At 39.6% G+C, this 21227-nt stretch overlaps 1 protein-coding gene across 1 annotated transcript in view; it reads left to right on the forward strand.

The window, feature by feature from the left end:
- Positions 1 to 21227, forward strand: part of ALK (ALK receptor tyrosine kinase) — a 301959-nt gene that overhangs the window by 181503 nt on the left and 99229 nt on the right. Inside the window, exon 5 of the mRNA XM_056486982.1 lies at positions 15071 to 15198. Coding sequence (XP_056342957.1) covers positions 15071 to 15198 — 128 coding nt within the window. The remainder of the gene's footprint in view (positions 1 to 15070; positions 15199 to 21227) is intronic.

Genomic DNA, 21227 nt, shown 5'->3' on the forward strand with positions numbered 1-21227 from the left:
GGGTCTGAAGGGCTTCCCTCCAGGGAGCAGCTGCTTGAGACTTACTAACTTTTGCACATTTTACAAGAAAATGGTTCTTTCACTCTGAGATTGGTTTCAGAGGAGAAAAAGGTCTGAAACATTTGACAGAGGCTTCATTAATAGCTCTTGATGTTCTTCTAGCTCTTTGCATTTTCAAGCCCTCCATTAACAGGAACAAAGCACAGATTACTTCAATAAGCTGATAATAATATGCATTTTCTTATTCACATATCCTGTTTCAGTGCACATCAAGTTCACTCAAGAAGCTCTGACTCTATAGCTGGAAAGGAAAAATTGAAGATGTGGCCACTATTGACCCTCCAGCAGCATTGATGGGGGAGCACCAGTAATTCAGCATGCTTTGTTAAAGAAATCAATAGTGAACACAAAGATCTTTAGCCAGTGGAACATCTACCTGTGCAGGATCACAGAATGGCTGAGGGTGAAGGGCACCTCTGGAAACCATTTGGTCCAGCCCCTTTGCTCAAGGCACAGCCAAACCAGGGAATTAGTACATAATGGCAAGAGCTTCTCCAGGCTAAACAATCCCAGCTGTCCCAGCCCCTCTGTGTATGCCAGTTGCTCCAGTCCATACTGGCCATTATCTTTGCTATCCACTAACACCCACTTATCAGAGTATCTGGAAGTGTTCCAAGTAGGGCTGAGCAATCACTCTTCTGCAGGCACAGTTCATGTCTGAGTTACCTGAAGTGGGATGTTCCTGGAAACAGAGATCAAGGGTTCTGGCAGAGGGGGTCCTTGCCCCATCCATCCATCCTGGAAAGAATGCTGCTGCTCTCAGCAGGTTGCCACATTGATTGCTCTGACCTCAGGCTGCAGTTTCTGGGAGCCTTTAGCAGAGTCTTGTGTACTCCTGTGTGTTGCATCTTTGCTTCACCCCTGTCATAATAAGCAGGCTTCTTGAAGCTTTATTTAGTGGTGTTTTGAAGATTTCAGTGTCTTTCTCTGACACTTTGTATTCAAGCTCAGGAGATTACCTTATGCAATAGTAACGCTGGCAGATCTTCTTCCAGAAGTAACTCATATATGTCAGTATGGTCAGAGTAACAAAAATGAATTTTTTGTTCAGTTACAGTTTAGTAAAATTGAATTCACTTTGTTTGTCCACTCAGTGGTGTTGAACAGAAATTCTCCAGGGAAGACTCTCTGTGAGTGCTTTTGAGCCAATTCCATTATCTTCTGTATAATCATTGCTGTCTGAGAGCTTAGATGTCTGACTAAAAAAAGTTATAGGGCAAGTTCTTGAATTTACAAGAGTTTGCGTAAGCAGGCGTGAAATATAAAATATAGATTCACCATTTCTTTCATTGCACTGGGGTGATGATTTACATGGGACATTAACTGTTTGGAAATGAATATTTTGCAGCCACTAAAGGCCTCAGGATGTAAACTTGTCCCTGTGAAAGTAGAAGGGGAAAGGAGATGCCCAAATTTTTCCCCCCATGCAGTAGAAACTACAAAACATATAAACAGCAGGATAGGATTCTTGGAGTTACTTGTACTTGACATACTCTGAAAGGGGTTTGTTCACATTTACAAAGAAAAAAAAAAAAAATCTGGAAGGCTGAAACAGAAAATGACCAACTGCAACCAAAGCATTTGCTGCCTGTTTGTTCTGAATGTGCAATTGGCCTTGGTCTTTTAATTATAATCCATAGAGATGGCTCTGTTCCCTACCCACCCTTGGGCTTCCAGGAGCACTGAGTGCTTAGGGCTTGGGCTGCTAATGCTGTAATTGAAACAGCTGCTCTGCTTTCTAAGTACTTTATTCATTCACCTTCTAAAATGTTGATGGATCTGTGGCATGTTCTGGGCCTTTTCTGTGGATATGAATCTCAAACACAGCCACTTGCTAGATAGAACTGCTGAAGAGCATTTGCCACAGCTTTTAGTGTGCTGTCTCAGTTTACAAAGAGGGAAGAAAATGGGAGCAGGTGACAAGAAGGCTGCTCTGAGGCCATAGTGGTCTTTGGACTAAATTCACTTTCCCTACCAAACCAGATGTCCCAATTCTGTATTATTCTCAGTGACTTAAACAGAAAGTGAATGTGAACTATTACTAGGCCAAAAGGCCATTATTTTTACACTCTGCACTGATTTTTAAATTAGCTCACACAGAGAAAAGCCTCTTGGAATTGTGCTGTAGATGAGCAGAGCATGGGGAGGGCAGTAATTCACTCCAGGCCAGGGGTGGCTCTGCAGCCCCTCCTTTCTCTCTTGCTTGGGACAGCAGTGATCAAGGTAAGTTGCTGCTGAAGTCCTTGATAATGTTTGAAAATTTCACATAGCCAATAGGAGCTGAAGTACACCCATGGCCTTTCTCTGTATACCTTCCTTTACCCACTGTTTTTCTTATCCCTGCATTCAGCTCAATTCTGAATTGCTGTCTGGAAAAGGAGAGTTTAGTCATCATGTTAGATGAATTCCACTTATTAGCAGAAATTCATCCCAGTGTGGGCTAATGGCAAACATGGATATATTCAGCAGGGCTGCGGCAGAAATGGAGTTATAGACTAAAACACAATTACTTGACTGCTGTGATGGAGCTTTAGCATAATTTCATCTTCCTTCAGCCTACTGCTCAGCACATCCTATGTTCTGAGGCAACTTTAACCTCCTTGTGACCAGAATTCTGTATAACCTGAGGCAATTTACCCAAGAAAAAAGGGTGCAAGAGCATTTGGATTTGAACTTTTAGTTCCTTTGGGGCTGATTCACCCAAGAACAAGCTGAAACTGCATAAAATCTTTGAGCTAGGCGAGATAGGGGCTGCTGTGGTCCATAGCTTGGTTTTAATCGAACAGTACTGATTGTTCTTGGCAGATATGGAGCTGGAGAGCTTTGTGGTTATGCCTGTTAGGGAAAATTAGAGCTCATTGTGGGACTTTGAGAGTCAATAAAACTAAATTTTGATGAAAAAGTCAAAATCCTGCTTTGAAGTAGGCAACCCATGTGGAAAAGCAGTGAGAGAAGAAAGAAAGAGTGGAAATTTTGTGTCAGCCTACAGAACTTGGATTATGGTTGTATTCTGCTCAGGAGAGGAAGTACAGCAAGGAAATAGTTCTAGAAAAGAGTAGATTGAAAAATCCCCTTGATGTGGTATGAAACAGATAATTAATGTTAAGAAACAGTCTTGGTGTTGTTCCCTAGTTTTTGCTGTCTGTAGGTGACCTGACAGTATGTACCCTTGTATGTGGATATTTTGTGTACTTGCAGCCTTATTTGCCTGAGGTGCTCAAAGGTGGTTGCAGGTTCATATAGAAAAACTCATCCTCATTCAGAGATAAATTTACATGTTATATTGAAAACAGGGTTTAAGTCAGAGGGTAGGAATAGTGCCTGAATTTGCTTGGCCTTTTTCACTGAGCTGGGTATTAACTTAATCAAACCTTACAATACCCTCAGGTACCAAGTATACCTTTTTATACTGATGTTCGTAGAAATGTCACAGTGTTTCTAAAGTCACACTGAAATATCATGGCAAGGACCTTTTCCCTCATTTTTGCCCTGTGAGGGAATTGTGGAATTGTTTTCTTTCCAGCCTTTGCCCAATACAAGTGAGCTTGTGAGCCTTGCTCTTGGAGGCTAAGCTCATATTTCTGTGCTTCTGAGCTTTCCAGGATGCTCAGTGCATGGTCTTCTTCCGAGAAGGGTGTCTAAAGGAAAGAGCTACCTCAGAAAATATTATTGAATTGCAATTACTGATGTTCTTAGCAAAAAGAACTACTTGAAAAACAACTTAATGTAATACTGAGATGAACAGCGTTGTCATTCCCAAATTGCTGTTTTGGGAATGCATGAAAAGGCCTAGGTATTTTCTTTATCAGTAAATACTAAAGACAGTCATCATGGTTTTGTGTGCTTTTAAAATCACTGTTCCAAAATACTTTCAAATTCATCATGAGCTTTTTGGTTTAGAAACCTTTTTATTTGATTGTGAGGAGCCAGTATATTAGGCTGGAACATCTTGTGGAGTCTGTTTTCTCTGCATGTTTCTTGTCATGACTTTCCTTATTTGTGCTCAAAGGAGGTGTGTGTGCCAAATGTTGAGACTAACAGGCAAAATGCTGAGCTAAATAAAACATCTACGTGCTCCAGGTTCTGGGAAGCTGGGAAACCAGACAGTGCCTTAAAGTCCCTTCTGTGAGTGATGTCTGTGTCTGATGCAATTGGCTACTCTTGACTTCCCTTCTGGATGTTCTGTGTGCCTTGCTCCAATTCTCTTTCAGAAACACCTAACACTAAATGCAGGAGATTTAGATCAGTGGAACAGAAACAGTCTCAACATGTGTGGAAAAAACTAGACTTGACTATTGGTGCATTTTTGGACCTACCCAGCAGATGCTACTGGTGTTTATGTTGCAGATGTGGTAGGATGGAGCAGATGTTGTCAGTGCTGGACATTGCTGTGACTGCTGCTGTGTTGAAAGCTGTGCAAACCTCACTTCAAAGAGACATTTCTGTCTCTTTAAAGTTGACATTTGAGTTGTTAAGTGGTATGATCTGTCTGACTTCTGAAGTGTCGTTTGCTCTGGAGAGCAGACACTGGCCTCCCAAGTTTCTTGTCTTTGAGGACACTGACAAAGTGACTGCTTTAGTCACTCTCCTTTTTTTATTTTAGCTTCCTTCTCCATTGAAAATTGAGTCATACAATTCAAAGACCTCTTCCCCAACAGGGTAATTCTTACAATACCTGCTACATAAGCAGTAATGGACAAAACCTTTCTGCATTCCAAGCCTCATATTTCCCAATACACATCCTTCCTAAAGAATAATTTCCTTCAAATGATTGTGTTTGGAGGAAGTAAATTAAACTGGAAGAGGAAGTTTTTCATCAAGAAATGCATCTTTTATTTTCACACTCATTTTCCTTTTATGTTACCCCTCTCATTGCTTGTGCACAGATATCCCCTGTATTGTACAGTTATTTGGGAAGCATTTCACTTCTCTGTGTTCTGCACCATGTTTTATTCTTATTTACTTATCTGTTTTGCATCTCATATGGCACACACACTGCCCAGTGCAATCATATGCTACCTCTGTGCTGCAGGAAAAGACTGGAAACAGCTGAAGTTATGGGAAAGGTGGTATTTGCTGAGGATTATCTGCCAGCCCTTTTTGTTTCTGGGAATCTCTAATACCCAGTCAGGCTATTTTTTCTTTTTAACCAGACAGCTTTTTATGGGGTTTGACCTGATGAAATTGGATTTAGGAACTTCTTAGAGTGTCTTGTAGGGGCGGGAATGCCTGGAGTAGATGTTCCATAAATCCTTCTAAGCCTAATGCTTCAAACAGTTCTTCATCTAGTCTTTAATCTTTCTTTAGCTGTATTGATACCTGATTTTCAAGTCTAGCTGATTACAGCTGCTAGATAATTGCAACGTGATATCCATAAAGGATACACAGTTAAGCGTAGCTGTTCTCTTAAGTGAAGCCTTCTCTCTCACTCACTCTTTGAACATAACTTTGAACCTAAAATCTTTCATGGCTTTATTTCCAGGAGATAGGTGGTGAGCAGATACAATATTCTTACTTCCCTTTACCCATGCCATGAAAAGCCATTGCTGAGTGTGGAGGTAAAAATCCTGGTTTAATTGGTCTCCCAGACACAGCTGTTGAGAACTAAATAATTTCAGAGTACTTTGCCACTACTCTTCCTTTAGAAGAATAGTCTTTCTGAAGCCTTGACTGTATTTGACTGTAATTAGGATTAGATTGTTTTACTTTCAATATTTAAGTGGAAAATGAAAACTACTCTTTGGCACACCTGAGCAGTGTTGCACATTGTGTTGAAAGGATGGAGTTTCCTTCTGATCCTCAAAGACAATTAAGTTACTCCCTGAAGCATGAAATTTAATTACCCTCATCAGAAGCAGCATGATGCAGTGGATTAGGACGTAGGAATAAGAATCAGAAACTTTTATCTCTGATCCTAGTTCTATCTAGCTACTGATTAAATGAATCACATAACCTTGCTGTGCCTCCTTTTCACCCACCTGAAGAACGAGGTGTTTGATTTTTTGCTAAGGTGCTGTGAGATCTGTAAAACCACCTAAAGATATCAAGGGTTGCATGAATGCTCAGTGTTCCTGGGATTGCCTGGGTTTACACGTTGCCAGCAGTTATTGGTTTCATACAATGAAATTTCATTTTTGGCAGTGTTTGTTTTGTTAAAGTAGATATAATCAAGCTGATATGCAAATAGGGAGAGGGCTACAAGGGGAGGTGACACTAAAGAGCCATTGTGCACCAGACAAATCTGCTAAACTATTCTTTTCAGATCAGTTTTGCTGCTACATCTTGGATGTGACAACTAATTTTAGCATTGAGGGAGTACCTCCAACTACATACTGCTCAAGAGGCAGAAGAAAGTTCCATCATGATTGGTTTTACTGGGGAATGTAGAAGAAAGTTCAGGGCCAGAGGAACAGATTCCTCTGAGCAAGTTGTTGAGCTCTGCTGTACTTGCAATTGCAGAAGTCTCTTACCAGAGTGATTAGCCATGTCATGTCCATGGGGAGCTACACAAAAAAACCTCACAACTGTTTATTGGATGTGATCAAGTAGCTAATTAAAATAATTGGCTCTGTCATTTAAAAAACCAACAATGCTTTCTCATGTCTCAACCACTCTTGTCCAATAGAGTTTTTATTCGATGAGTTTCTTAGCATGTCTGGAGCACTAAGTTTACATTTTGGAATGGTCAGTAACAAAAATTGTCCTGTAAAAACCTGGATTGCTCATTCCACAGACTTTTTGAAAAGATTAGCTGAATTAATAATAACTCTGCCATTTATTTAGTGGGTTACCTTCCAGGAGAAAGTTGATTACTCTCTTGGAAAAAGATTTGCCTCCACCATACAGCATAAATTCATTTTCTGACTTCAAATCCCTCTGTAGTTCCTCTGCTCTTTGTTCCAGGGCTGAGTCAGTATTAAATCCCATTAAAAGTTTCTCATTTGTAATGACAAGAATAAGATTTAATTGTGAGTGTGCAGTTCATCAGTAAGTTACCTTTTCAGTTCTTCTCAGTGCTCAAATAGAAGTCTCCACATTTTCAGAGCAGGGAATTTTCTTGAAACAGGTTAGGAAGGCAAAATCTTTGTAACAGTGATTTTTCTAAGAGACATTCAGGAAAGCAATTAAAAAAATAATATTTTAACTCTGTGGAAGTTAAAAAGGACAGATATTTTTTCTGTAACTTTTATCTTCTGCCATTTTAGTATTTTTTCCCATGTAGAGTGTTTTCCTATGTGCTGTGGTTGTGTAGTATGCTCTCTGCACAGGAGAAGAGTGTACTACCAAAGAAACTGTAGTGGCTTAATTGCAAATTTCCATTGTTGGCCAGGAATAAGTAGAACATTAAAAAATATCCTTCATGGACAGCTTGTGTTTCACTGAAGCCTAAAGCAGTTTCTTCCATATTGCAATATTTTCCCAGCTGTACAATTCTCAGTAGAGCAGCTGTAGAAAGGAGCTCAGCATTGCAATTCTAGAAAGAGGGCAGACTTAACCTCCTTCCCAGCACTCATGAGGGGATATCATTTCATTCTGGAGTCAAAATCTTGTTGGTCTCCTGTTCTAGGCAAGGTAATTCCTCAATGCCTGACTTATTGGTCAAACCAAGCACAATTGCAGCACATTTTCTTGGTAGGAGGTGGGAGTGGTTTTGATTTCATCTTAAAATCACTAAAAGAATAACAGAAAAGAAAATAATTGCAATTTTTTTTCTAATTTTGTTTTTTTCATGGCAAAACTCTCATGAAAACATCTTCTAATGACATTTTGTGGAAAGTGTGGGGAAGCATTCTTGGAACTACTCACAGGGATGTTAAAGGTCTGATCCAGTGACACCAACAAAGGTCTCAACTGTGTTTAACCTACCAGTTACAGTTATGTCTTGCTTATACAAAAGGGCAAAGAAAAGGGTAGAAAGACACTCAGCATTAAATCAATAGAGGAATAGGAATAACATTTTTCTTTCTCTTAGAAGTAAAGTTTTCCCATTTTTCTCACTCTAATAAAATAAAGTGATCAATGAGCAGGGGAATTAACATTGCAAACTTTGTGTTGCACATCAAGAATTTCCTCCTTTAATGTTAAATCATCTCTTACATTATTGTACAGTATTTTTATTTGCTGCCATTTTTCAACACTATATCATCACACTTCAAATTCTGGACCTGGTGCTGTTTAAGTAATTTTAAGATCAGTAAACTGAAATTAATTTAAAGTTGATAATTCAAAAGAATTACAAGACAATATATTGCATCATTTGAATTAATGAAAAAAGAGTTTACCCAAACTCCTAGAGGCAATTTTATTTTTAATCCTCTGTCTCTATAAATTTTATTGGCATCCTCTTGAAAACATTTTTTTAGTTTTCTGTTGACTGGAGCCTGAAAAGGTCTAATCTGGTTCTTCCTTTTTTGCAGTGCCCATTAATTGTTGGAGCAAAGAAAAGTCTGAAGCTGTACAGAGGCAAGATTAAAACATATTATAAACTTCTGCATAATCATTCAGGGGCATGCAAGATGAAAAAAGTTATGTTCTTTCTTTTATTTGTCCATTAAAGAGAAAAAATTCTCTTTTGGACTCCTAGTGCTAATTTTAATTCCACCCTTAACAAGGTTTCATTCTCAAAAATCAGCTTCTAATATTTTCGCTGCTGCAGGCAGATTTTAATGTGAAACACTCTGACACAGCTGCTATTATTTCTGCTTAATTTTGTAGTTCCCAAAAGTTTCCAGAACCTTTTATCAAAGAGATAAAATCTAAGCCCTTGCCAAGATACACTGCATTTTCCTCACAGCCATACCATGATAAGTGCTGGTAGCAACAGGAATATTTCAGATGAGGGCCTGGATCTGAGGAAATAAAATCACACTGTCACTCAATTTAGCTGTGAGGAGTCTGTTAAATTCCACAATCTTTGTTCTGGGAAAGTGGAAATGAGAGAGCAGAATACAGCTTGAATTCACAGAACTTTTTCTCAAGGAGAGGAGATGGAAGTTCTTGTGTTCCCTCAACCTGCTATTAATTGTTGCTGGGAGCACATGGGCTGATTCATGACCCTTGAAGGGCCCATGCAGCTCCTCATCTCCCACAGCACAGTTCAAGTGCAGTTAGCCCTGATTTACTAGGATTTAAGCACTGGTTCTTTGGGGCTTTTCGCTAATGATTTCCATCTTTTTGTTGTAAGTAGAAGACTCGCTTTCAAATTTTCTCTAAAATTAGAAAACAGTGGATCTGTCAAAGCTAGGACAGTGTCCTGGGTGAAACTTAACTTCTGCCTTTGGGCCAGTGCAAACTGCACTCCACTGAAGACATGGATGGTGACACAGGTGGCAGCACAGGTGGCAGGCTGGCTGACAGCACAGAAACTAATTCTACCTTCCAGAATTAGTTGGAAGGCTGAGGGATGATCACAAAGATGATTGGTGTGCATGGGATGTCAAAACCATAGTCCCAAAGCTTGCTGCAATCAAGCATTTTGAAACCCCTCTTTAACAGGATGAAAGAGTATGTGAGTGTTAATTGGATTCAAAATCATTTAACCATGAAGAGAGACAAATGCAGGATTGAAAGTATTCTGGTTTGAGACTTTACTTGAGAGTTCTAGAACTTCTTTTTTTTTTTTTTTTTTTTTTTTTTTTTTTTTTTTAATGCACTGCCTCTAAGAGATCATCCTGACTTGCACTTGCAATTAATCAGTGCTGGCATTATCCAGAGGAGCATGCAAAATGGCATCCAAAGCACTAGTATATCGATTAGAATTAATCAGCAGAGTGTTCCTTCTGAGGCTACATGCTGCATCAACAACCAGAGTGTCTAAACTATCCAAGTTTCCATGACAACTGGATTGTGGCTTCTGAAGCCTAGAGCCTGGCAACTTAGTCATGGATGGGGGCCTAAGAAAAGTTAGGTGACAGAAAGTACTTTGGCATGTTTGGGATCTAGCACATCACCCTCACAGGGCTGGGAGAGGCCAAAGGTTGTCTCCAGCACACCCTCACATTAAGGACTGAGCATGAAGAAGCCATTTGAAAATTTAGCTCTCCTGGGCTCAGGTTCTGTCAGCAGCATTTTCTATTTAGGAGAAAAGCCTTTTGAGAGAAACTCTGGGTGCTGCCCAGGCTTTCTTTAAGCAACTAATTCTTTCAAGGTGACATATCCAGGTCTGTACTTCTCAAAAGTCTGAAAATATTTATAGCTTGGATTCTGGGTTACTCTGTCACTGAAGACCATGGTGTTATTAGTTCCTGCCTAAACTGATGTATATTGTGGATTCTAGATATCTGAGTCAATTTCTTTCTTACTGCAGCTTCAGTGAAAGACCTCATGGATGTGACTTGTAACAAGACACTGAGTAGTGCCTAAACAAAACATAATGTGTGGCTTTGCAGCATAAAGGTTTAAATTAAAATGTTAATCTGCAGAATTTTTTATTGCTTGAGGCAGTATCCAGAGAGATCATCATGGTTATTATGGCCACTGTTGTGGTAGAAATAGGCCATAATGTTGAAGGCTGTGTGATGATAGCTCTGGGTACAATAAGTGATGCCTTTGTCCTTGCAGTTGTCAGCTTACTGGGCTGATTCATCATTCTGTAGAGTGCTTGGAGGTCATGCAGAGGATAACAGCAGTAATCTATTACCTGCTATTGTTTGGGTTTGGGTCCTGTGTGTCACAGATACAGAATGGTTGAAGTTGGAAGGAACCCCTGAGATTGAGTAGTCCAACTTCCCTTCTTGATGCAGGGTGAGCTAAAGCAGGTTACCCAGAGATATATCCACTCCCATTTCAAATATCTGGAAATAGAGACTCCATAAGATTTCTGGGCAACTTGTTGCAGTGTTCAGTCACCCTTGAAGCAAGTAAGCTTTCTCTTGTGTTTTAATGGAATTTCTGGTCTTTCAAGCACAAGGAAACTGCCTAGTGCTTACCTGTTGTCCTTTCATTGGATACCCCTGTCCAAATCTGTCCCCTTTTCATTCATCCATCTTATCAACACTGATAAGATCCTTCCTGAGCCTCCTCTTCTCCAAACTAAGCAATCCCAATTGTCTCAGCCTCCTCTTGTATGTCAGATGCTCCAGTCCCTAAATCATCTCTGTGGCTGTTTGCTGGACTCAATTCTATAACTCATGTCTGTCTCATGCTGGAAAGTGCTGCACTGGTCCTGCAGAAGTGTCTCTCCAGTGCTGAATTGTGAGGATGAATCACCCCTTTGATCTGTGGTTCCCAGTGCAGGAAACTTGGCCTTTCTTGTCACTGGGGACACGTTTCTATCTTAGGCTCAGTATTTTGTACACCAAGACCCACAGGCTGTCTTCAAAACCACTCTCTGGCCTGTGCTGAAGCATGAGGTTGTTCCTCCACAGAGGCAGAACTTTGCATTCCTTTTTCTTGAACTTCAGGAGGTTCCTGTTGACCCAAATTTCCAGCCTGTCAAGATCTCTCTCAGTGGCAGCCCAATTGTCCTGTGTATCAACTGCTTCTCCCAGTCTTGCTGGAAGCTTGTTGATAGTGAAGCCTGTCCCATGATCCAGGTCATTAATGAAGACAGAAAACACTATAAAACCAGAGGTGAGTCACCCTAGTGACTGGCTTCCAGCTGGGCTTAGTACACTGATGATAACCCTCTAAGCCAGTCCCCTCACTGCCCATTACAGTCTGTGCTTCCATAAGCCAGGACAATGGGATGGGAAACAGTGCTGGAAACCTTACAAAGTCAAGATAAGCAACATCCACTGCTCTTCTCTCCAGCAAGCCTACAATCTCAGCACAGAAACCTGTCAGGTTGGTGAAGTATGACTCCAGTATGAGGAGGTTCCATACACTGTTTCCCCATCTATTCCAGAAGATGGCTGAAGTAGCTTTCTGTTACCTTGCTAAAATGCTTTCTAAAATTAGATTCATAACATATAGGCCACTGATAGAAATTTAATAAAGCTACTGCTAATTAACATCTAATACATATTGGTTATGCTGAAGTAGATCTGCTGATGCTGCTGCCAGGCAGCCTATATATAGTACAGGACATGCAAATGAGTATGGGTCTGTGTAATACAGTGTGCTGTATAGAAGTTATAGAGATCAGAGTCCCAAATCTGCCACAGAATAATGGCAGAACTGATTCCTATCCAAATTTGCCCACAGCTGCCTCTGCTGACCCTGGAGCTATTTTTAGTACCCCTGATAAGTCCACCAGTTAATGTCATCTTTGTCTCCAAAGAGGCTGATACTTGGTATTTCTTTTCACATGAATCTCTGAATCTCAGGAAAATTCCTACCTATTGTAGGAATTTGTACCCCAAAGTATGAATATATTTTGTAATGAATACTGGGCTTGAGTGAGTCTGCCTTTTCCAGTCTTGCATTGTGGTGATATAAAACACCTGCTTGGCAACAGCTCTGGGAATTAATAAAGTTTCTGTGGTAAACTATGAGAGGCCTGGGAATCTCAAACTAAAGTTATTGCACCAGTAACTCAAAAAAGCAATTCCTAAAACTCCTGGCACATTTATCCAGAGGGTTAGCAGTAGCACAGAAATGGAAATCATTGTTGAGAGCCACTGCGTACTTGGAATTAAAATCCATCAGTCTTCTGGAGCTGAGGAAAACAATTTTCATGGCATACAGATGCTTTTGTATTTCATAATCAAAATTAATCTAGGGTTGGTTTTGGCTCTATTTGTAGGGAAATTCGTATCCTCTAATCCTTATAATATAACTAAGTTGAGATGACATCAGAAGAAATAACTCGCACAGAAGCCAGGCATTTAAAATACTCTCAGTCTTTATTCTATTTAATTTCAGCAAAAGCAGATTTATCTCTTGGGGGAGTGGGACAGAAAAAGAGTGAGGATGCCAACATCCTCCTAGATGAGGAGCCTAGAGCACAGACGGTGGAAGATGAGATGTGGAAATGAAAATAACTGTAAACAAAAAAATGAAACTCAGCAGTCTATTTCCACTCTTCTCAATGGAAAAAGGGGGAGGAGGACACCTAGTAAATCATTAGAAAACTGTGTTTGCTTTTCTGAGTTGCACATTGAACTGCAATAGCTGCCAGCAGGGTCCTTGCAGCAGTTCTTGCTTAGGACTTTTCTTTAGGTCCTTCACATACCTGTTGGCAGCTTCCTTGCCTGCTGGGAATTTTGTTTAGTTCAGTGGAGCACAATGACACCCCTGTGTCCATGAGGAGACAAGAAACATGTCTGGAACCAAGAAAAGTCTCCTTGCTTTTGTCATAATGTAGAGTCTGCAATTTGGGATTGATCCATGCTCACAACAGGCACCAATGATGGTCAGTTGGTGCAAATGTCATACACACCTGTTGCTATATTTCCTTTCAGAAGGGTGTCTTAACTTCATAACATCAAATTTTGGCATGCTTCTGGAGAAAGGCATTCTTGTAATGGATGCCAGATAAACTGTGATTATCTGTATATTCTTGTGCTCAGAAGAGGGTTCCCCTCCCCTCCAAAAATGTGTTCTTTCTCACAGCTCATGGACAAGCACAAACACATAGAGGGAGTAGCTGAGGGCACTTGACAAGGAAATCTTTTTGTAAGACCAATAAAAAATATGGGGTTTTGCCAAAAGGCAAAATGCTTAATATTGGTGTTTAAAAACAACTTAAGGAAGCACAGGTTTTGTTCTCATCTTTCAAAAGTTTCAGCTGTTGCTGCATTTCCTAATAGGCTTTATTAGGTCCTGTTTGTTGGACTCCAGCTGACCATTTACAGCATGCTACAAAGAGACTTTTCCTTGGCACTGAATTCTTCCTGTAACAGAAATGTGAAAAAATGAATTAGTAGTGGCTGAGTGACTTTACTCTTGTCTCTGATCATTTTTATGGTTAGTGGACAGGCCCTGATAAACTGGAGTGAAGCAGGGCATGGGATCCATATCACTGCTGAGGTAACACGTGCTTCTTGGGAAGCAGCCTGTCACAAATGGTGTTCATTGGTTTTACTGGCAGCCTGTGCCCAAGGATGAAAAGGGAGTTGGGTCAGACCATGTTATTTAATATTTAATTCCTTAACATTCTCCATGCAGAATTCCAGTATGTTGGCAAAAAGACAGATACTTGCATTTTTACTATCTACCTTTAGACACGTCTTGCAGGATACAGAATTGGAATCAGGGATCTAGGAATAGTTCTTGTGCTCTCTGGCTGGAAGTTATTTCAGGTAAAGCAGCAGATCAGAGGGGAGGAGGTGGGCATTAAAGACAGCCAGGCATTGATGTCTTCTCTAGCTTCTCAGGGAATAAATTAAGCTCATACAGGCTTTTTGTTCTCATTTACTCTTGGCAACAAGCAGGCTAAGTTGAAGCAGTCCTGGAGTGTGGATGTTAATCTCCTGGGCTGCTAATTCACTTCCTTGATTTACTTGCTGGGAATTTTTGTCACTTGGGAGGGAGGTAAGTAGGAAAAGAGGGACAGGAAGTGGAGGAGGAGAAATGGCATGTTTTAGATGTGGCACTTCATGCACAGATAGACGTTCCAGCCTACTGCTTTAGAAGAAAAGTGTGTTTCCTCAACCAGTGATGCTGTGCTGGGAATTACAGTTATTGCACAGCCCTGGAGACTGCTTTATTTCCTGAGTGACTAAGAGACTTCTTGGTGAAACTCAGGAATGATATTTAAAGGGGGTGTGCATGTGTGCTACAGATTTCATAACTTGCTTTGCACAGAGAGTTAAGCTTCCTTTAAACAGCAGGCAGAAATCTGGGGGCACAGAAGTGTGACAGAAGAGAGAAACAAGCTACTCCTCAGTCGGGTTTCCACATCTTAGCTGGGTGGAAACCTTGGTGCTTAGAATCTTGCTTTTGCAAAATCCATGGGAGGGAAAGGCCCTGACTGTGGGCACTGTGAGGGAAGTGAGGACTGGGGTAGGAGGCACAGCGTGACCAGCCCCAAGTGGAGCTGCTCCTCTGGGGGATGTGGTTCTTGTAAAGTAGCCTTCCTTACAGCCCTTCTCCTTTGTTCTTTCCTCTTGCTGTATGATGAGACCAGATGGGTGTTGCTTCAAAGGAGAGTTGGACACCTGGAGAAACCATTTCGGGTCTCACTGGAGTACATTCCTCGTGGGAACAAGAGCCTGGCAGCCGTGGATTCCTTCGCCATGAAGAACTGCAGTTCAGGTAACAGAGTATTTCATTGTTTCCAGCTCACAGTGCTTTAATGCCTTTTTGGAGAGAAGCACTGACTGCAGCAGACACCACAGAAGGAAAGGTTCTTGTCAAATAAATAATTTAAATTTTTAAAAATAAATTAAGTAGGGTCCCTTTCAGGGAAGGATCTTTTTAATGTTGCCTTAAAACATCCTGTCATGAAATTTTAAAAAAGTTTATTGCTTTGGTTTGGGTTGGGTTTTTTTGTTTCATTTTGTTGGGTTTGTTTTTTTTTTTGATTTGGAAAGAATAGCTATGAAAATTTAATTTTGGAAGAAAAGAAGCAGTATTCATCCTGGCTAGCCAGATGCATATCCTGACAACTTCACTTTTCTGCAGCAGTAAGTAGATGAAAGGTTCTTAGACAGACATCTTGCAAGCTATCTTTTTTTATGTTCATGGTTACAAATTTTGGGGTTGTTTTTTAAACAACTGTGGAAAACTTGATTCTAATAAAGTATGTCTTTCTTTGGCAATGTTCCAAAGCAGTTATTGCTGAGCAGCCCCTAATAGCTTCATGTAATGTGTGGAATTTTAATAATGGGCAACCTAAATGGGGGTTACTTTTTTAAATACAAGCTATGTAATCAATCCAAGTATGTAAATTCAGTGCTCTGTGCCAGAAGCAGCTGCATATTAGTTCTACCAGTTTTATGGACTCTGTGAATCATACTGAAATCTTTAGGTGGCGTGTCAGCAAAGAATATTACTACTTACAGCTCTTAACACATTACTTTTTGTCCATTTTATTTATTTGGAGCAGTGCTGAGTTGAGCTCCATGTCCTTCTTTTCAGCCTCTCTAGGACAGGGAAATGTGCTGCAGAACATACATTATTTTGGTCATTTACCTTGCTCTCCACAAAGGCCAGTTGTATTAAAGGATTTATGGCACTGTCTGTACATAAAGGTGCTCTCTGAGCTCCAACAAGGAGCAGCCTGGCATTGTGCTGGAAGCAAAGGCATGCTCAGCAGTAGATGCTTGTTCTGCTGCTGGTGTAAGGACACAAGTCATCCACAGTGCTTTGGGAACCCAGTGCAGCAGATTGTGGGCACAGGAACTGCTCTCTTGGGAGCACTCAGGGGTGAGCCTGAGGTGCTGCTCTGTGAGCTCTTACCAATACCAAGCACTGCTGTGCAGATGACAGATGTCAAGTGCTGGGGTGATTAAAATACATTCTGAGCAAAAGAAGGAGCAAATCTCCCATTTTGCCTGCAGATTTGTAGCAAACAGCTACTCCTCTGCCCTGCTTATAGGACTCAGGGTAAGAACAATACCACCAGAGAACAAAACCACTTGTTCTCTTATTTTCAGTGGGTTTAGGTCACTAAGCCTTTTGTGCACAGCTGAAGATGTGGCAGTGTACTTTTATGAGGAAAGAGCTGGTGATGAGCAGCTGAGGGTGACACCTTAATCTTGGGAGAAAATAGGAAAAGCAATAAGAAAAGATTAATCTAAATCTAATTTTTCTGCAGCTGTTAGAAGCCTTTGGGCAGCTTAGCTACTTGGATACCTTAATGCCACTGAAGCACATAAAACATTGGTGAATTTGGGAAAGAAACATCTGAGAAATAGAAACATGCTTTCAGCCTGATTTTTCTAAGTCTTTTGAAGACTGTAAACACAATTTTAAAATAAATTAAGATTGTACATACAATCTTAGGAAGTTAGGAATCACAGAATGGCAGAATATGCTGGGTTGGAAGGTGCCCATGAGGATCATTGAGTCCAAATCAGCCATGCACAGGACACTCCAAGAGTCACAACATGTGACTGAGAGCATTGTCCAAACCCTTCTGGAACTCCATCAGCCTTGGGGAGTCTGTTCCAGTGCCCAATCACCCTCTGGTGGATTGAAGAAGGTCGAAGTTTGAGGTTGGAATTTGCTTTTGCATGTTGGTGAACCCATTATTTTGAGTTCATTAATCACAGAAAGGATTTCTCATAGAAAAAAACCATTTCATCTGAACTGAAAAAATAACAGTTTATATGGGATTGAATGGGAAATTAAAATTAAGAACTTCAGTAGATTCTGATGCTGATAAAATTCTAAATTTTTTAAAAATTCAAGATTAAAAAATTCTAGTTAATTGCCACTTGATTATCTTCACATTTCCCAATTCTCATAATAGAAGGAGAACTCTTAGAGTTTTTTTCTCAACTTTAGGATTTGAATCTGATCAGAGAGCCTCTACAGTCAATACAAAGACTGCTTGTATTCTGTATGTTTTGTCTCAGGACAACTAGCAGGTAGCATTGCCTGGACTGCTACAACCAATTGACTTTCAATTACTGACTAAAACGTGAAGCAAATTGTGTTTGTCAGTGTGTAAAACCTAAGCTATTGATTGCCTAATTCTCTTTCTTACAACTTACTACTTAAATGAGTGCTTTGGCAGTAGCCAAAGAAAAAAAATACAAATTGCAGAGAAGTAATGTATTAATTTAATAACAACAGTTAAGAAATTTGCCACTTATACAAGTAAAGTAATTGGTACAGTGGCATTTTATAGTTGATGGTAATTTCTAGTAATAAAAATAGAGTTCATTTCCTAAGTAATGTATTGACTTATTTATGATATTTAATGGGCTTCTTACTGATTTTTTATTGCAGTTGTAAATTAATTAATTTGCTAACTTATTTCCAAAAGTCTTAATTATAGCCCTTATTAGTAGGCACAAGTAAATGACAAGACATTGTTTTACTTAGCAATGTTTGATTTACCAATTCTAAGTAAATTTTTACCTAAAGGGTGTGGAGACCAAATGCTTCTGAAATGTCTTAGAGGTTTAATGATGCTCCAGGGCTGTTAAAAGCAGTTATTTCAGACACTCAGCCTGCCCAAGAGGAAGCACTTAGCTTTCAAGTTTTCAAGCTCAGTAAGCAACATAAAACCCATTTATTTTGGAGGGGGGAGAGCCCATGTGCTGTTGATTAAGTTAATGCTTCTGTCCACTCAGCAATAGCCTTTTTTCAGTAGATACTGGAAGTACAGAAACACACATTACCTTTGGAGCTGGTAGGCAGTTAGTTCTGTAATGATCTGAAGGCTGTAATATGTATGCTAATTTCTGAAATTTGGAGTTGAGGTTGTACTGAAGGCAAAATCCTTGATCTAAAGCACAGGACCTCTCAGGAAAGGAAAAATGTTGAAGATCAGGAGGTGATTTTACTGAAAGAAGAGGTAGGAAAGGAAGAGTAAAAATGCAGACTTAAAACATGTCTGAAGAAATATGATCAGCTTCCAGATAGACTTTTTCATGATTCCTCTTGATAAATATTCCAGCAACAGATTTATAAATCAGCTGCCAGAGATCAATAAGGACTTTCTCCAGACAGGATTGCTTGTGCATCTGAATCATTACTGAAATGATGTTTCTGTGCATTCAGACAAAACCTGGATATGTATCATTCCAGTTTTCCCATGTGCTCTGTTTTTGCAGTTTGTCTTAGAAATTAATTTGATGACAGGATGTTGTGGTTAACTGAACTTAATGAAATACCAGTGAGCCCCTTTTCAAAATGAGTTCTTGATTCTTCCTATTGGAAAATTGCATAGAAAAGTTAACCTCTTTCCCAACAGAAAACTGAGATTATATCAGTGTATGAGACAGAATCACAGAGCAGGCCAGCATGGAAGGAACCTCAAAAGAGAATCTTTTGTGTGAAAGGGAGTCTAGGTGAGATTATCTAGGACCCTGACCAGCTGCATCTTGAGAACTTCCAGTGATGGGGACTACACCTGATCCCTGGGGAGTTGCTCCGGCAGCTGCATCTTCTCACTGTAAAAATAATTAAATAAACATTTCAAATTGAAGTCCCACATGGCACACAGATCATTTAGATGCTAATAATTAATTGGAAAAAGAAAATTGTATATCATTTAAATTATTTTCAGTCAGGTAGAATTTCAAGATATTTACAGAAGTTTTATTAAACCACTAGATTAATTGTGACATGAGTTTATGTTTCATTATTTGTTTGGTTGTATTTATAGAATGGAGGAGAGAAGGTATGAACCTTTAGTAGAATCAAACATGTCATCTTATATGGTCTGGAGATCCACCTCTGTCCAGAAATTCTGGGGAACAGATGAACAGAACAATGAGCAGTCTGTATTTTGTCATTGTCATAAAACTGAAGAATAAACGTGATTAAAAAAAGAAAACTATCCATAATTTCAGAACTAGCTGTCTCTAGCTGAGATTTAGAATTAACATTTGCCATAATATTACTTGGCTTATCCAGTTAATTTTTGTGTAAAAGAAGCTGGATGATTTCCTTTGGCATTAATGCCATGGTTAAGGACCTTACCAAGCCAGAGAAAAGGTCAGAGCTAAGTGAAATCAGCAGGATTATTCAGTATGTTGCTATTATGTTTCTTCATTTAAAAAATTAAAATTAGGCAGACTGGCTGCATTTTTGATCAAGTGGCCTATGCTATTTATACAGTTCAACAGGTCTGGTTTTCCTGTGGGTCTAATTTCACTAAGTAGACATTTGGAAAAGCCTTACTATTTTAAGTATATTTGCTTCCAAATGCTTTGGTGATCACCTTCTTCCCCATTCACCTCTGCTCCCTCATGAGCTATGACTGATTATTCTGACTTCAGCTTGTGTGCCAAAAACTATCTCCAACCTTCCTGTGTTTTAATCCTTTAGGGATCTTGTTTTGGAGAAAATACTGCTTTGCAGATGAGGGTGGTGACTGTAGTGAAGTTAAATCACTTTAAAGTCATTCTAAAGGGAAAGTTATTTCACTTGTGGTTTGTGTCAATTTAAGTAAAATAAATTTAATGAACTTGTTATGGGGCTTATCTTTGTTTTCATTTTCATCTTTTAAAAAATGAAGTTATTGTAATGCTAGGAATAAAAAAAAATTAAGCACATTTGGTTTTAATATTGCTTCCAGAAAAGGCACAGTAACTCAATTAGTGGTAGAGTAGCTTCTTGCAGTAATGAATTAGTGATTATGCATTTCTGTTACTGCCTGTGAACACCTACTTCTTGCAGAGCCAGATTTAGACAGTGGTGGTAATGTTGAATAATTTAATCTATTTAGAACCTTCATGTGCTCATCAAAGGAGCAGCAAGGGGGAAGCAAAACTGAATATCTAGTGAATTTGGGTTTCATAGGTCTGCCATGCCAGTTTGGTGACAAATGGGACAGAATGTCCTATTGTTTTATTAAGTAATCAGCTGGCCATATATTTGGGGTTGTAAGATATGGAGAAGGGAGATAAAAATAAATGTTTTATAATGCACTTAAAACTCCTCTTTAAAATAGATGTTTTCATGCAGAAGGTGGAAAGGCCTGAATCTGCCACAGCAGCTCCAAAGAGATGTCCCTTACCAGAGTGAGCAGGTTCACCCTCTCTAACTCAGGAAAGGGTAGGTGGCTTGGGTTAAGAAACAGAATTGAGAAATCTCAGCCTTTAAAATCCCAAGCCTTAATAGTCTGAAGGGAAGGACCTGCTCATAAGGAGTGCTAGGAACTGCTCAAGAGACATTGAAAATGTTGGCACTTGTGGATCTTAAGTACTTTTTAACACCTTGAAGAATTGGCCAATACATTATCTTTTTAATGCTGTATATGATTTTTATCCTGACCTTCTCCTTTAATTAAGGCTTATTTCAACAGGGGAGCCATTGATTCAGTGAAAGAAAATGAACTCTGTAATCTGCTTTCCCCAAATTGAACTTATTTTTATTACTATTAATTGCTGCCACTTACTTCTTGTGATGTTTTAACTGCTTGGATTTATTAAAACAACCATAGGATTTGCTATTATCACTTGAGAAATGGGAAGGACAATGATGATTTACAGATGACCCAATGATTTTAAGCTGGTATTACTCCAGATTCAAAGATTTATGCAATCTGACTCCACTGTGTAAGTAGATGACAGTCTCACTCTCCCTTTTTCTCTCTGTAATAAACCCCAAAAGACTGCTAGCCTGTAGCAGAGGGCATGGAGATCCTTGATTTTGCCAAAGAA

This window comes from Oenanthe melanoleuca, chromosome 3, assembly GCF_029582105.1.
Source record: "Oenanthe melanoleuca isolate GR-GAL-2019-014 chromosome 3, OMel1.0, whole genome shotgun sequence".
In the NCBI taxonomy this organism is placed as follows: Eukaryota; Metazoa; Chordata; class Aves; order Passeriformes; family Muscicapidae; genus Oenanthe; species Oenanthe melanoleuca.